Source organism: Tachypleus tridentatus, chromosome 6, assembly GCF_004210375.1.
Source record: "Tachypleus tridentatus isolate NWPU-2018 chromosome 6, ASM421037v1, whole genome shotgun sequence".
Taxonomy (NCBI): Eukaryota; Metazoa; Arthropoda; class Merostomata; order Xiphosura; family Limulidae; genus Tachypleus; species Tachypleus tridentatus.
This window is the reverse complement of record NC_134830.1, coordinates 105,150,826-105,168,138: the sequence shown is the minus strand read 5'-3', so window position 1 is coordinate 105,168,138 and position 17,313 is coordinate 105,150,826. Positions and strand designations below refer to the sequence as shown.

Here is a 17,313-nt window from a genome sequence, read left to right as displayed (position 1 = left end):
CCATGCAGAAGTAGCAATTGTTTTAGTGGTCAGTGGGTTCACGCCAAATTCTTAGAAGAGCGAACTTTATGGCTCTCTTTGCCCCTCTGTACCATTATAATAGTAAAATAAAATTGTTACTATGAAGAATAAATTTATTTGATCCACAACTAATGTGTAAGAGGTTCATGCAAAATATTTTATATGCGATATTTTTTCAATACTATTGGAAATTAAAAAAAAATATTTAAATTTTAAAAGGTCTAAAATTTGTATAATATAAAATCTTACTATTCAAGCAAGCAAAAATTGTCCATCTTACCTTTTTTTTTGCAGTGCTCGCAGGTAAAATGAGGTGCCCAGGGTTTGTCTTGATCTCCCACAGGCATGTCGAAATATGCCTTGTAGGCTTCACACCATTTAGCAGATGCTGGCACAGAGTACCTTTTTGCTCTTGTCTTAATACATTAGCTACATACATAGCAGAATGCGTCTGGAGAATGCTTGCAGCTTCTTTATGCCATATCTAATAAAATCAGATAGGTCTATGTGTTCACTTAGGCAGCTAAAACTAAACTGAAGTGGTAAGTGGTGAGCCCCTGTATATATATATATATATATATTACTATAGAAAGTTTTAGAAAATTCTGAAAGGTTCTTGAAAATTCTCGTAAATTCTACAACATTCCAGAAAGTTCTTGAAACTTTTGTAAGTTCGAGAAAATTCTCTATCAGCTACGCAGCACTGAATCTACCTGGAATGTTCTGGAAAATGGATACATTTAGAAATTTCATTACCCATGTCACAAATGCAAAGTTTGAGTAGAAAAATAGGTTTTTTCCATTTACTTTACGTATAAGCAATTGGAAAATAACACTTTCTGCCCAGGAACAAGAAAAAGTAAAAATTTTGTTACATGATATTATCTTTAATCAGCTTAGCGTGACATTGAATAACATGATTGAATATAAGAAATATTAGGGGTGGTAAAAATTATTCGTTCTAACTGCTACACAAAATCAGTCGTTGAAGTGTTTTATAATGATAGGGAGCATTAGGTAGCTATTTGTGAAAGGAAACAACGTATGTGCCTTTTTAATACATTTTTTGTAAACTCATTATTCATATGTTTCTCAGTTCAAATGTTAATAGCAGATAAAAGGAAGGAATAATATATTAAAATATTATTTTGTCTTTTTAATTGTTAATATATGACACAAGAAGATCGTTATTCAACATTGTGAATGAGGCTTGCCCTATTTAAACCTCAGACTTTTAGTTTGGTGTGCTCCTGACTGTTGAAGTGAGAGTGAGCACCATAGTGAGAGCAAAAGAGCTGTCTGAGGCCTTCAGAAAGAAAATTGTAGCAGCTTATGAGTCTGGTAAGGGATTTAAAAAGATCCCAAAATAATTTCAAATCAGCCATTCCACTGTCTGGAAAATAGTCAACAAGTGGAGGGCTTTCAAACAACTGCCAACATGCCCAGGTCTGATCGTCCAAGCAAGTCCAAAGATGAGTCCAAAATTGAATTATTGGAACACTAGAACAGAGGACATGTTTGGCGTAAACCAAATACAGCATTCCAGGAAAAAACCACATACCAACTGTGAAGCATGGAGGTGGAAGTGTCATGGTTTGGGGCTGCTTTGCTGCAGCAGGACCTGCACAGCTCACAATCATAGAATCCACCATGAATTCTACTGTGTATCAGAGAGTGCTTGAGGAACATGTGAAACCATCTGTAAGAAAATTAAAGCTGAAGCAGAACTGGATCCTACAACACGACAATGATCCAAAACATACCAATAAATCCACCAAGGACTGGCTGAAAACTAAGAAATGGAGATTCCTGGAATGGCCAAGTCAAAGCCCAGATCTTAATCCCATTGAGATGCTGTGGGGTGACTTGAAATAGTCTATACATGCAAGAAGCCCCTCAAACATCTCACAGCTGACAGAATTCTGCATTAAGGAGTTGGGCAAACTTTTTTCAGACCGATGTCAGAGACTGGTAGATGGCTACAAGGAGCGTCTCACTTCAGTTATTTCAGCCAAAAGGGGTAACACTAGCTATTAGGTGGTAGGGTGTCCTAACTTTTTCCTCACACCAGCTGCACCTCAGTTTTAATTGTTTAGTTATATTCCCATAATCTCTCAGGGTTGTTAAAATTGAGATTAACTAGCTATATATCCAAAATTGTTGCAAAAATACACAGGCTTTTATAGGGTGTCCTAATTTTTTCACATGACTGTATTGTATTGCAGAACTATTCTTGAAGTGTTATCAGAACAAAACTGGGATAAATATAATGAAAGTGTGTTTTGTGTGACCAGAAATATTTTTGAAATGTTATCAGAATAAGACTGAAATAAATCGAGTGAAAGTATGTATTGCGTGAGAGAAAAAAATTTGAAGCGTTATCTGAAAAAGACTGGGGTAAATACAGTGAATATGTCTTTAATCTGGATGTCGTGAAAAAATATTCAGTACAAATTGTTTGTGAGAGTAATGTAAATGATTGTACAATATTTATGTATAAATGTTGTTGTTGTTTTGAATTAAGCACAAAGCTACACAATGGGCTATCTGTGCTCTGCCCACCACGGGTATCGAAACCCGATTTTTAGCGTTGTAAGTCCGCAGACATATCGCTGAGCCACTGGGGGCTTTTATGTATAAATCCCTGTACATTTAGTTTTACTACAACTAAACTTGACTAGTCGTGCATGTTCAACCAATTAAGATACATTTGTGTAAATTGTTATTTTTGCCCTGAGAAATAGTAATAACTGTTTTTTTATTTATCAAACAATTTAAAAGTGTACTTAATGACAGTATAAATGGTGGCTTAAGGATAAACACTGCTTTAATAATGATGTTTCTCTGTAGTTTAAATAACATATTATTAGTAAATATGGCAATAGAATGTAACTGAATAACAGACCGCCCCCTAGTCATTAAACAATAAATTAAAAAAAAACTTAAATAAGTACATTATTGTTGAAATTATATCAAACGTTTATCCTGCTCTAAAGTTTCATCCAAAATATTTTTAAACTACGTAATATTTGTTTCTTGGCAAAAACTACCAGCAACTAATCTTACTTCTGTTGTGTCTGGTAAAGCGTACCTTCATATAAAACCAGAATGATTGATTGAGTCTGGTCTAGTGAGTTTTTGCAGATATTCCCCAAACTACCCCAACAAAATTCTGCCTTTGAATGTGAGTACCTCAATTTTAATTCTTTCCTTGGGACATTTGATCATATCGAATAACTTTTGAAAAAAGCAAACAATCTTCGTAAAAGGCGAATTCCCAATTAACATGTCAGCGCCTGTATAATGAATGATACCCTAATAGTCCCCAAGTATCTGTGATATTATTCCTACTATGTCATCAATTATCCGAATGACACTAAGATATTTAGCTCTCGTTTACATCAAAAAACAGTTTTTTGCTCTATGTGGTGCGAATCATCTTCCATTGTCAAATTTGTACCTTTATAGATAAGGTGAAAACATTTTACTCGATTAGTTCAAAATTTCAAACACGCTTTGGTTTTCGGATCACGCCGAGACTCTCATACTTTTAACTACACTAATACAGCTGATAAACGTAATGTTAGAAATGTTTCAAACATTGAAATCTGTATCGTTTAAAAAACAATTATCAAATCAACTTCAAACACACAGTTAAAACATTATGTATTTTAAAAACTATATTAGTTTAAAAAATTCAAGTAATATTTTAAATTTATCTTATTTACATATATCTAAATATGACACTTAAGTCATACCATAGCTATTAACTTATAATGATTCAACTATTATTTTTACTTGTATTCATTGCGATCTCTCACACAACTTGTTATACCAAAACGTAAAATATGATAGCACGTTTCACGATATGGGTTTTGACAGCCTCCGTTATAAGTTATATTTTTCGCAGGAATTGCGATATCGGCTCACAACGAGATGTATATAGCAGATGGAACAAATATTCGACTAGTGGACAAAGCCGGAATTATTCATACCCTTGTAGGAGATCATTACCACAAAAGCCACTGGAAACCAATTCCTTGCAGTGGAACTGTAAAACTTAACCAGGTACAATATACTTTATAAATATGTCTTGTTACTCGTACATTTGCTTATTTTATATTATTGGTGATTGTTGTTTGATATCGCACGTTGTGTCGTTGTTTGTTTGTTTTATACGTTTGCAGCAAAATATTATTGTAAGATACTATGAAATGATACGTATGGTAATTCTTTGTACAGAAAATGCTCTAACTCAGAAAATATATCTCTATAAAAGCAGTTAGAAGCTTATTAGAAACATGATATGAGAGAAAATTTTAATACCCACAATTACTTTTCCTGCCTACAAAATGTGTGTGACTTGAAACCAGTTATGTAACCAGCTTTTACGAAAATCATGTTCACAAGTACAGTTGAAGTGTTCAGTTACAAGCAAGAAGATAGCTCAAGTTGTTATTAAAATATCTGTGGAACAATAAGTTTTTACGTAAAAGAATAGTGTTAAGTGTTTTTTATTTTATTTTAATTTGTCAGTAAAGGTATAGTCAACATTATTTTATTTTCTCATGTTTTTATTTGTTTAGAATGTTCTGACGGTGAACTTAAACATACTACCCTTTTTTAGGTGAATCTTCGTTGGCCTACAGAATTATCACTTAATCCCTTGGACAGTTCTTTACATATATTGGATGATCATATGGTACTAAAGATAACTCAAGATAAGCGGTTGAAAGTTGTAGCTGGTCGACCTCTTCACTGCCCATCCCCAACACCTTTTCGAGAAAGAAGTGACGTTGCTACTGAGATTTATTTAGAATCTCCCCAAGGAATTGCTTTCGCTCCTAATGGAGATTTGTATATCGCTGAAAGTGATTCATTAATGATTAACAGGGTTCGTGTTGTTGGTAGCGATGGAAGAATATCCCACTTTGCTGGAGCTGAATCAAAATGTAGCTGCTTAGACGTGAACTGCAAATGCTTTGACGAGTATCATTTTCTCGCGACAACATCCAAATTTAACACTATTTCTTCCATAGCAGTGACACCAGATGGAGTTCTCCACATATCTGACCAAGGAAACCAGCGGATTCGATCGGTCTCGGCATCTCTTCCCCAACCTAATAACTTCCAAGAATATGAAATATATTATCCTCAAACACAAGAAATATATTTTTTTAACAGACACGGGCAACATATTGCGACTAAGAATATATTAACTGGTAAGACAGTGTATACCTTTTCTTACAATGTGAATACTAGCTTTGGCAAACTAAGTACTGTAACTGATGCAGCTGGTAACAAGATCTACATATTAAGAGACTACAGCAACCAGGTGAATACAATTGAAAATACCCAGGGTGGAAAATGTAGATTAGAAATGTCGCGCATGAGAATGCTCGAGAGCTTTACTACACCAGACAATTTCAAGACTATGTTTGACTACCATGGAAGTACAGGCCTCTTGACAAGCAAGATTGATAGTTCCGGAAGATCCTACATTTACAATTATGATGATTACGGTCGACTAACAGAGGCAGTTACACCTAGCGGTGAAAACATTAAACTGTCCTACAACCTCAGCATCAAAGGCGCTTCAGTTACTGTAATTCGTGATGATATGGATCCGGTATCGCTTATTATTAAAGGATCGGACGTAGTGACAAAAATAGGTATGACTTGAAACCTAAGTAAGAAGGTAATTAAAGAAACAATAAAATCTATGTTTTTAATATTTTTTATATAATTTTATTAAATTTGCAATATCAATTTATAATCGTTTGACTGTTTTTGTATTTGAAATGGCTTTAATTATAAACGATTTGAATAAAGTAAGTATATTTAGGACAGAATGTAGGAAGACTGAAACATGAAATTGATGACTATAAGTTTCCTGTTGCAGTTACTGAACGTTTTTTTATATATTTCTAGTTATTCAAATTACTTAGGCGTAGTGATCTCACACATAAGTGATAGCAAACTGTGTCACATACAACAAATTTTCACTGTTTGTCTTTGCGTTCGTAATGAAACAACAGATTATTGTTTAACACCGATAAAATTAAAAATAAAATAACTTATATTAAAAGTAGTATCCCTTTTCATCTCGAAATTTTCTTGTCACAAATTGTTTAGGGCTAAGCGTGGTCAAGTGGTCAGCCTGCTGGACTATAGACCTGCAGCTAAGGTATCGATCGTAGTTCGCGTTCCGTTTGTCGAAAACAAAATTGCACTACGCACTTTGGGACCATGGGTGTGGTAATTAAGTTCCCTTTGTTTAACCCCGCAAGAGTAGGTGCGTATAACTGACCAGCAGCCTTCCCTCTAGTCTCTCACGTCCAATCAAGGACAGCAAGAACAGACAGTTCTGAGTACCATTTTATTTCAAAATTCAACAAATGAACAAGCAGACGTTTATCGAGAAATGTTTTGACTTGACTTACATTTTCTTTGTTACCTGAATATAAATCCAAATATATCCACCGATATACTAGTTTATGCGATAATGTAATTAAAAATAAAATATTGTGCAGAAATGTAAATGAAACCTAATTCCACGCATATTACATTTTTCAGAAAGGATTGTTTAAAGTTTAGAATAAAGCTATACAACAGGACATCTGTGTTTTGCCTATCGTGAGTATCAAAACCCGGTTTTTTAACGTTCTAAGTCAGCAGACATACGCTGTGCCACGGGGGTACTTCAGGATGTTTTTGAAAGATATATAAGAAACTCGCTAATGTAGTCTAACATGCAATCGAGCCTGCATGGCCTGAAGGTTAGAGCGCCAAGCTCACAACGTGTAGATAGTGGGTTTGAAATCTGTCATGAAACATGCTCTCCTATTCAGTATTTTTAGGACGGGGTTTATAGTGTGACAATCAATTTATTTTTCATGAGTAAAGAACAGCCCAAGAGTTGGCGGTGGATGGTCCTGACTAACTGCTTTCCCTTTGCCCTATAGCTTCCAGTACCTCTGTGAGAAATTAAGTAAACACTGCGCTACGCAAAACAAAGCATAATCAGAACTGTTAACATTAAATTTACGACCAGCCAACAATATCTGTATAAAAATAATGTCAATCACTCTCTTAGTTCACTGTTATTCAAATCGAGCATCTGATTAGTATTTGTGTGTTCTAACACTTTAGTCATTCATTAAGTCACCAACAAAAAATAAACTATCTTGCGTTAAGAACAAAACAATGTGAGCAATAAAAATATGGGGATATCAATAGCTAAAAAGTAACCAGAAATTATTTCGGAAAATTATCTACTTTTGTAAAACAAAAATAGAGCTATAAACGTTATGTCATCTAATCCTAATTCTAAGTACTGTAAGAAAGCAAATATTTAAAAAGTAATAATAAATAAGAGTAGCATTCAAGAATTACATCTCATTCTGTTCTTATCAACCAGCAAGAATATCGTGAAAAGTTACAAGCACTAACATTGAGATTCCAGTACGATTTTATGACATAAATATTTCTACAAGTGTTATCATGTTACCTGAATCCAAAATATATGTAACACCTATTTCAACGTTTTATACCGATATGATGATAATTTTAACAAATATACTAAATACTAAGCATTTACGAATAAGTAATATATATCTACACCTATTTGGCAGTACATTGTATGTGTTTTCTCATAGCAAAGCCACATTGAGCTATCTGCTGAGTCCACCGAGAAGAATCAAACCGCTGATTTTAACGTTGTAAATCTGTAGACTTACCGCTGTACCAGTGGGGAACATTTGGCAGTATAAGAAGTCTTTAAGTAAACTCATGTATCTAACATTTCATCAGTCAATTATTAATAATTACTTGATCCACTTATACTGACATAAAAAGCATTTTTCATTTATCAGTAACGGAATAGCAAGGTATTACACATGCTGAAATTTACTAGGCAAACGTGATCGTCCATTAGGCATATTTTCAAGTATTATTTGTCAATAGAAAACTGGGTAACTTGATTCACTTAACACAACTTATTTTATAACGTACCTCAAAATTTCTTACTCTTAGCTACTGGAACAACACAACAGTGTTAAAATCGTTTACCCTGTCTTCAGACCCTACTTGATATTCCCTTGGAGCTGAGGGAAGCTGCTTTCCTGCTGAAGGACTTTATTTAAAAAAAAAAATAGTTTCGTACATTATACAGAGAAATAAGGTCTACTATATCAACCTTTCCAAAGTACTCGTACTATGAAACAAATTTAGCAGATGATGCCTTTAGTTTTAGCACACCAGAACATACACCAGCGATATTCGGTGTGTTTTTGTTTGAATCGATGTTTAGCAGTTCTATCACTTTGTAATATCTATTTTTTTTTCAAAATCACTTGCCTCACGACGCATTGACATATCGCATAAACTTTGACACTACTGATCTAGTTATTTGACACATTAAAACTTACTGAGTTTCATGAAAGAATATGATGGGTAAGCCTTGCTACATGTTTGAAGGAATATCCCGACACATTAAGCTGGACAGTGATTGCTTGATTAATGTGTTTTAGGTGTAGAATTTGAACGTTTTACGTTATTTGAAAAATAAATATAACAAAGATCAATCTATATATTATTGCATCGATCACCTTTTTAACTGTTTAGTGTTGCTTCTTTAGCGACACTGGAGCTGGCTGTATTTATGACCAGAAGTTTTATAAAATTCTTTATGCTATGTAAGGTAAACTTTGAAGAAACATTTAAAACAATTAATAAGTAATTTTTCTCTTTTGAAAGTTTTCACAAAGAGTTAAACTATCATTAAACAAATCTATCCTTGTTCAGATAAGGCTACGACTACAAACTGATGTTTAAACAAACTTTTTATTCCTTGATGTTTAAGTTTTTGTACTCAGCCTGCCCCTGAGTCACTACAGTGGACTCACTACAGTATGTAACTTTGTGTTTTACAATAAACAAAGTGTATTAACCGCTGGTATAGATTGAGAAAATTTTTATGTAGAGGAGCGAACAACGTTTCGACCTTCTTCGGTCATCGTTAGGTTCACAAAGAAAGAAATAGGTAACTGACCAATAGCTGACCACATAAACATTTTCTCAACCCATACCAGCTGTTTTCTATATATATATATACAACTACAAAATATTCAAAGAAATTAATTGCAATTTTGAATGAACAAATTAAAATAGTTTTCTTATTTATAGGTGACACTGGGTATCGAATTATTCAACATCCAGATGGTAGTCTTATGATGATGTCGAAAGATTCCAGTACAACAGAAATAGAAACTGTACCGCATCCTGTTCTTTCAGAAAAGAGCCCTCTGTTGGCAGAAATTTTTCCTGTTCCAGCCCGATTAAAAACGTCTCTACGTGATGACCTGTTTCAAAGATTTGAATGGCGTTATTACCTTCGTAGAGAAGGCAAAGGATGGGACCGAAAAATAATGCAGATTGGCCGAAAAATTAAGGTACCGATTCTGTTACTCAGTCAAAAACTATGGCTATTTTTTCATAGGACACTCGACTGAGAGTAAACATGCTCCCTTTCTCCCAAAAATTGTTGTGTACATTATACCAGAATTTTCAAAACATAGTCAATTAAAAGTAGATTGAATTAAGCTCTACATGTTATATTTAGGGTGTTATTAACAGTTTTCCATATCTGAAAAATAACGATCATTTTCAACTTTGGCCTCCTGAGGAGATACTAGAAAAGTAACAGAAAATGTAAACCATTCCAACTTGACATATAGCAAGTGAATCGGCGTTTCTTTCGAAAGACATATGTGAGAACCTGTGACAAAACAACCAGCTGTTTTCAAGCTTTTCACATTACACGTCCCTGTGAATAAACTTTGTGTTATAATGTTAATTTTGTTGCTTCTATAGAGAAGTCAACCAAAATAAGGAAAGAAACTATGGTCACAAATTTATCAGAATTCTTAGAATGATATGAATGACAACACCTGTATTAGATTCCTCCCCCAAATAGAATGACCATTTCTTTTACAAATTAAATTTCTAATTTTGTAAAATAGATATTTTTTATCTTTATAACTCTAATTCTTGAATAAACGATTAATACATTGAACACGTTTCTAAACATAATATCTGTTTAAAAACAACATCATTATGATGCTTAATTCTTGGACATTTTATTTTTTTATTTGAAAAAGCACATTTTGTTTATAATTGAGTTTCCGAATGGCGAAGCGGTATGTCTGCAGACTTACAACGCTAGAACTCAGGTTTCCATACCCATGGTGGATAGAGCACAAATAGCCCATTGTGTAGTTTAATGATTAACTACGAACACACAAAAAAACAACAAATAATCAAAGTATCGGCTTGATTATATTGATAGGTAAAACATGCAATATTTGTGAGAATAAATTTTGATAATACTTCCACTGTTTTAAATAAACCTAGGTGAATGACGAAACACTGCTGTCTGTGGAATTTGATCGTGAACAGTACAGCGAAACAGTATACGACAAAAAACAAGTTCCACTGGTCACTGTGCACTACGATACCCTGGGCCACCCTCTTCAGTGGATGCCCACCCCTAATATCACAGCTGTTCAGCTGGAGTATGATCGATTTGGAAGACTATCACACTGGAAGAGAGGATATCTTTCAGAGCGCTATTCTTTCGATATCCAAGGACGTCTAGCAGAAGTTCGATATTCTGACAACAGTGGAATAATGTACAAATATGACGAGGGTCCGATTAGTCTGGTGGGTACCATTTCGCAGTACGGATACTTGTCATTATGGTAACTTCGTTACTTGTATTTTATGTTTTTATTTATTTTGAGAACTAATAATGCAGATAATTTTAGTAACATAATATGTGCATCAAATTAAATCAGAATTTTTTTTTCAGGAAACGTTATCTTTTAACTCATCTGTTTATTGGATATGACATTCGATTGATATATTAAATGTTATAGATAACTTACAACACGTATAATAAAAATTACTTTTAGAAAATTCGGTTAAAATCATATTTTTTTTCCATGAAAATTTGTTTGTTTTCTGAATTTCACGCAAGGCTACACGAGGGCTATCTGCGCTAGCCGTCCCTAATTTGGCAATGTAAGACTAGAGGGAAGGCGGCTAGTCGTCACCACTCACCACCAGCTCTTGGGATACAAAATAGTGGGATAGACCGTCACACTATAATGCTCCCACACCTGAAAGAGCGAACATATCTGATATGAAGGGGAATTCGATCCCGCGAGTCGAGCGCCCTAATAATCTAGCCATGTTGGGCTGTTCATTAAGGATCAGATAACTTGTGAAATTATATACGTAAGTGTATAAGTTAGGAAATATCTTTAATTATGGGGCATAATATTTTATACTTCAATTATCTTCTACCTTACAATTCATAGCGTATGTTATACAGAGTTTAAGTGCGTTATGATATGAAAGACAGCACCTTGTTTGTTAAAGATGACCTAAGAAGGTAGAAATGTTGTTCTCTGCTTTATTAGTAAAAGTGTTAATAACCACACCAGCCGTCCTGAGATATATATTTAATATAGTCATGTTTCTTATTATCGTGCATCATTACGATAGCTTTGCAGCTTAAATTTCATTGAAAATATCTTTGTTTGGCATTTAAAAATAGTATATCTGAGCTTGTTTCCACTAGCACTACGGAAAGTTTGTAGGATGACTCAAACTTCTCTGCAAAGATTTAGCTTTGCGCTTGACAACAAACTTACAAGTTGTATCGCTACAATGACATACATTTTTATGTTAAACAAATGCATTTTATTCAAATTTTACTACTTAATATGTACCAGAATTATGAAAAATGAATCATGTAAGAACTATTTGTCAAACAATGCCCTGATTTTCTATGTTAACAATGCTTTTTTCTTTTGAATTAGCCAACAGAAATTATCCTGCCAAGTGGAAGTCGTTACCTCTTGCAGTATGATTCATCTGGAAGCTTACAAGCTGTGATTACCCCCAATGGACACAAGCATGAAATAGCGAAGCAGACGTCTCTTGGATTCTACAAATTACTTTACGTTGCTCCTGGTGTGAAACATCCATACGTTTTACATTTCAACCACCGTGGAGATATAATTGCTAAACTCTATCCCAAAACTAAGGGCCGAGTAGTTTATAATTACGACAAGCAAGGGAAGCTAGAGACAGTCTTCTGTGGTAGCGAGAGGACAGACTATCATTACATCAAAGAGACTGGACAAGTAAAAAATATAGTAAAGAGTGTTAATGATCTCGACTACAGGGTAGAATACAGGTACCATGGTTCTGTTGTGAAGGACGAAAAGCATCGTTACAGTAGTAGGAGCGAACTAGATGGTGCCAAGATCAAATATCGATATGATGGTCGCCTTTCGTCAGTCCAAGTAGAAATCAATGGGAAAACCAAAACAGAAACAAATTACCGTTACAATAGTGAAACAGGTTTGTTGGAACAAGTAGAACACTTTCTTGTTCATCGTCCCAAAATAAATAGTATTTTTATCCAAGATGACACGAGGCATAATTCAAAAACAATAGGTATTGATCCATATGGCCGTATTGCCATGTTAGCCATGACCCTATGGAACAAGGAGGTTTTCTCACTCACTCTACTCTATGATAATCGAAGTCGAATCAAACAGACACAGTCTAAAATTGGAAAAGATGGATCTTTTATAGTCACTAACTACACCTACACTATGGATGGATTTCTAGAAAGGATATCTGGGTCTCAAACTTGGCGCTTCATCTATGACATCAATGGAAACATGAAAAGTGTGTGGGAGGGACTTAGACAAATTTCTCTGCGATATGACGATGGCGACAGACTTATCGGCTATGGAGATGTAGAATTGTATGTTGTTGATGCTCGTGGATTTGTTGTTCAACGAGGAGAAGAAAAGTTTCAGTTTAACGCCAAAGGTCAACTAACGTTAGCTTTTGAGCTCCATCAGTATGAAGTGAAGTATTTCTATGATGCTAATGATAGGTTAATAGCTCGTAAAGATCATCGAGGCAATATTACTCAATTTTTGTATGCAGATCCTAAATATTCACACCTCATAACACACGTACACTATCCAAAAAGTGACCTAACGTTTGTCCTAATTTATGACACCAACAATCATCTAATATACATGAAGCAGGAAAAAACTAAGTACTACGTTGCTACGGATCACATTGGGACTCCGGTCGCGGTGTTAACGCCAGAAGGAAATATTATTAAGGAGATTTACCGAACACCTTTCGGAAAAGTTTTAACTGACTCTAACCCAGAATTTTTTCTCGCAGTTGACTTTCACGGCGGCATCAGAGATCCTTTAACTCAACTGATTCATTTTGGTAGTCGAGTTTACGATCCACTTGGAGCACAGTGGTTAACTCCAAGTTGGGAGGACATCCCAAGCTTACTGAGGAAACCATACAACATTCATCTTTATCGTTTTCACAACAATGATCCAATCAACCCAATTCCTAAACAGGAAACGCATTTGAATGGTAAGGTTAATATTTACAAATATTCTATAGTTAATGTGACACAAAAGGTGAACTTCTTCGAGCGATAAGGTTTTTCGTAATATGTAGGCTAATAGGATTTACTATTTTCAGAATAATCGAAATTTAAAAAATGAAAGTTTTTATCAATTTGCTTCTCAAGTGTTTTCTTCTTTTCAAATACTGATATATTATTATTATATGTATTTATATAAATATATATATAACCAATTACCACAGAATTAATTTCATATAATTCTCAAATTCTCAACACACTTTGAATTTTAAAAGTATAAATAATATTTATATTAACTTAAATAAGTATATCTTTTTGTAGTTTGAACACAACAGTTATAGACTAGTATGGATTTGAAAGTGTAGACGTTTCTCCTGTATTTCAGAATTACCAGAATGGTTGACTGCTCTTGGATATGATATGAGCAAAATACTCTTTAAAACAAATCCCTGCATCAAGAATTCGGGTTCGTTGATGTTACAACAGAGTCTACCAGTGATTTCAGGCCTGAGTTGTACAGCTGAGATTGTTACTGATGAGTTCTACAGATTTAGTACTGTTCCACAGACAGAAGTAAAAGTTGATGGCAATTTTTTGCGTCGAATCAATTCAAGAATTGCTAATCTGCCTTCGGTCCTCGGAGACGGTATTCTTTTGTCAAGACAAAACGATCGAGCTATCGTACAAGTCGTTAGTGAAGCTTCCCCAATTCTGAGAGACGTTGTGAATTCTGTGTTTAATGATACTTTTATGATAGACTTCCATTTCTCCCACCACGGTCAAGATTCCTTTTATTTTGTGCAACCGGATTTCAGTAAGGCGCAAGAAGACTGGGACCAGCTTCAACGCTTGGGGTCAATGTTTAATGTTACAATGCATCCGGTGAAGGAAAGCGAATCACTTCCTGGTGTTCCTAAAGTGGATATTCGAGTCCAAAGTACCAGCGTTCTCTTGAATATGCGGTATGGAACAAGTCTTCAAGAAGAAATACTGCGTTTAGTCGTAGATGCCAGACGTAGAGCTGTTGAAGAGGCATGGCAACAAGAGGTAGCTCTGGCACAAAGCGGTCATCGTGGTTCACGGGATTGGAGTAAAGGGGAGAGAGAGGAACTCTTATCTACGGGAGCTGTCCCACGGTATTATGGAAATGACGTGCATGATACAGATAGATACCCTCAACTCGCTGACGACCCAACAAATGTTGTTTTTCAAAAGGAAAACTCCAGAAAACGACGAGCTCGGCTCCGCAGAAGACCAGGATAAACTTCTAGAGTTGATAACACTAAAAGGTGTTATTTTCTATTCACTTATTTTAGTGCCATGAACACACTTGTAAATTGATCTGGACTTTTACGAGATGCACCTATCTGTCTATCTATCTATATCTATGTGTTTATCTATATACATAAATAAATATATATATATATACTTGGGACGACGTAAGTTGGCCAAATTATACAATACCCAAGTAGACATTAACAGGAAAGAGACCCATCTTATGAATCCGTTAATGGAAATCGACAATATATCTTGAAATTGCGTAAGTGAAAGTGTGATCGCACATTTTAAGAGACAATCGAGTGCAATGGGAACTTAGTCAAGTTTAATAATTTCAATTATATCTGAAACAAAAATCATTAATACTCTTACAGAAAGGCAACATTTGCTTGAAAATATTTTTGAAAGATTTCTGAAGCATTACATTTTGTGAAATGTGTGTGTGTTCAGAATAGACTTAACGGAACATAAATTGATATAAATTGGTGTGTCGGATGTTTATTAAACACGGCTGTCATCGATCGTTTACAATGATTATTTAATTTTCCACGCGTAACAAACTGTGTATGAAGCCTCTCGTTTTTCTGCCATCAAGTCCAGGCTGTAAGAAAAATTGAATATTATTGTGTCTCGAGGTAAAATAATTATTATTCAATTTACTTAAAAACAAGTTTACAAAAAACTGGCAATGTCTCTTTTGCGGTATTTATTAGAAACATATTGCATTTGCAAATACTTGCTGAAAGCCTGTAGTGACTAGGTCTAAAGCATACCAAGATATTAAGAGACGAATTAATTTTTCCTTATCACTAGTCACGTGTTAGTTTTAGGTCTGAATGGTATTGTAATGCAGGATCGTCAGCACCCGAGATAATAAATACTCCCCTTTATGTATATTATATCATGCTGAAAGTAAAGCTGTAATTAATCTATGTTTATAATATTGTGGAAATATATAGTATATAAATACATTCAGATTTAATTCAGTTTGCATGAAAAATACTATGCTTATCGAGATCTGCAGAGCCGTGATGCTTTCGAGTATTTCATGTTTAAGCTATTTTGTTTTCCTTTCGCCAAGAGCCTGCAGGGAATTGATTCCCCCTATATATATCTCATAAGCAGACTTAGCTGTGTGTTTGTGTACGAAACTGTATGGTGTGTACATAAATGTGCTATTCTTCTAATTGGCGTTGTTTAATTGGCGAGCGAAAATTATGTTCTCAGATAAACTCAAACCACGTCCCAACAAGAAATGGTAAGTTTGCTTCTTTCACACTTTCTTTACCTTAAAGTTACTTCATGCTAAGTATTAAATTTAATGAAAAGCTGTGTAATAACCTAAACTTTTGAAGTGAATGTCCTGTGCGATCTCGTATTCTGTCAGTGTGGCTAAAACTTCCAAGTGCCTTACTTCCAACACTCCCTATACAGTTCACTATCCTTCAGAGCTCTACTCCTTTATACACTCGCTCTTTTTTCTCACTTCAAGCTTATAACGGGGGAAAGAAATCAAATCACTGGTGCCAAAGATGAAAGAGAAGTTATACCAGCCTAACCGCCGGCTTATTTAAGCATTATTTAAGCCTAGGTCCTGGCGTTGTTCTTTTTGTTTGTTTTCCGCAACAAAATGCTAATTTATGTCCATGTTTACCATAGAGCGATATAGTGTGATTAAGCTATTGTACAGTAATCCTAATTATGCTGTGAAAAATTCCTTTATTTGTACTTAAGAGTTGTCAGTGAAACAGGAAAATTATGGTGAAATAAAATTTACGTTAAGCTTGAAGTGTTAGTTTTATTTTACTCAGTATATTTTAAAGTTGATTTTAAAACCTGTTAAATATTTTGTGTTTTAGCATTCAGAATGAATCCTTTTGTTACATGCATTCCAAATAACGACATAAAAATACCAGCAAATATGTATGCTAGAACAGAGCGATCTAAGACCAATCGATTGTGAGCGATTATGTAGGGTAATAAACTATGTAATCCCAAACGACTCAGAAGTAGATAACGGTTTCACTAAGTCTTTTCAGACAATGCAACGAAACCATAAATGTTTTTTTGAGTTCGAAGAACAAAAAGTGAAACAGAAATGTGAGTTTTGACTACACTGTTAGTAAATTATTAACCTGCTTTAAAGAAACAATTACACAGCACCAAAACACTAAAAGTCAGAATTCAATTATTGCTATGAGCACAGCACGGATAACCCGTTTAAATAAAACTTTTGGCTTAATAATAAACTAATTCTTCGCACTTTCATAACAGATATGTACGATCTAATTATACTAGTCAAGTTCTTGAGTTTTATACACACAAACCTGCTGTCTTAAATACAATGACAAAAATGTAAGGATCTTTTTTTGTTTTTAGAGAGACTTTGTATCGAATCCTCATCTAGCAGGATTGTTGGTACAAAAAGCTTTTCTTTCACAGGCCGTTATTTTTAACAGCATTCCTGCATTTTGAAGAAATTATTGGATATCATATAATTGTTTTTATCTTCA

At 34.5% G+C, this 17,313-nt stretch overlaps 1 protein-coding gene across 21 annotated transcripts in view; it reads left to right on the top strand.

Annotated features, from left to right (window-relative positions):
• The window catches only part of Ten-m (teneurin transmembrane protein Ten-m), a 354,091-nt gene extending 337,502 nt beyond the window's left edge, over positions 1-16,589 (top strand). For all 21 annotated transcript variants that reach the window (XM_076506757.1, XM_076506760.1, XM_076506761.1 and 18 more), the window contains 6 exons: positions 3,932-4,089; positions 4,649-5,693; positions 9,208-9,473; positions 10,435-10,743; positions 11,907-13,509; positions 13,908-16,589. In XM_076506757.1, coding sequence (XP_076362872.1) covers positions 3,932-4,089; positions 4,649-5,693; positions 9,208-9,473; positions 10,435-10,743; positions 11,907-13,509; positions 13,908-14,785 — 4,259 coding nt within the window. In that variant the 3' untranslated portion in view covers positions 14,786-16,589. The remainder of the gene's footprint in view (positions 1-3,931; positions 4,090-4,648; positions 5,694-9,207; positions 9,474-10,434; positions 10,744-11,906; positions 13,510-13,907) is intronic.
• Positions 16,590-17,313: the final 724 nt, after the last annotated feature.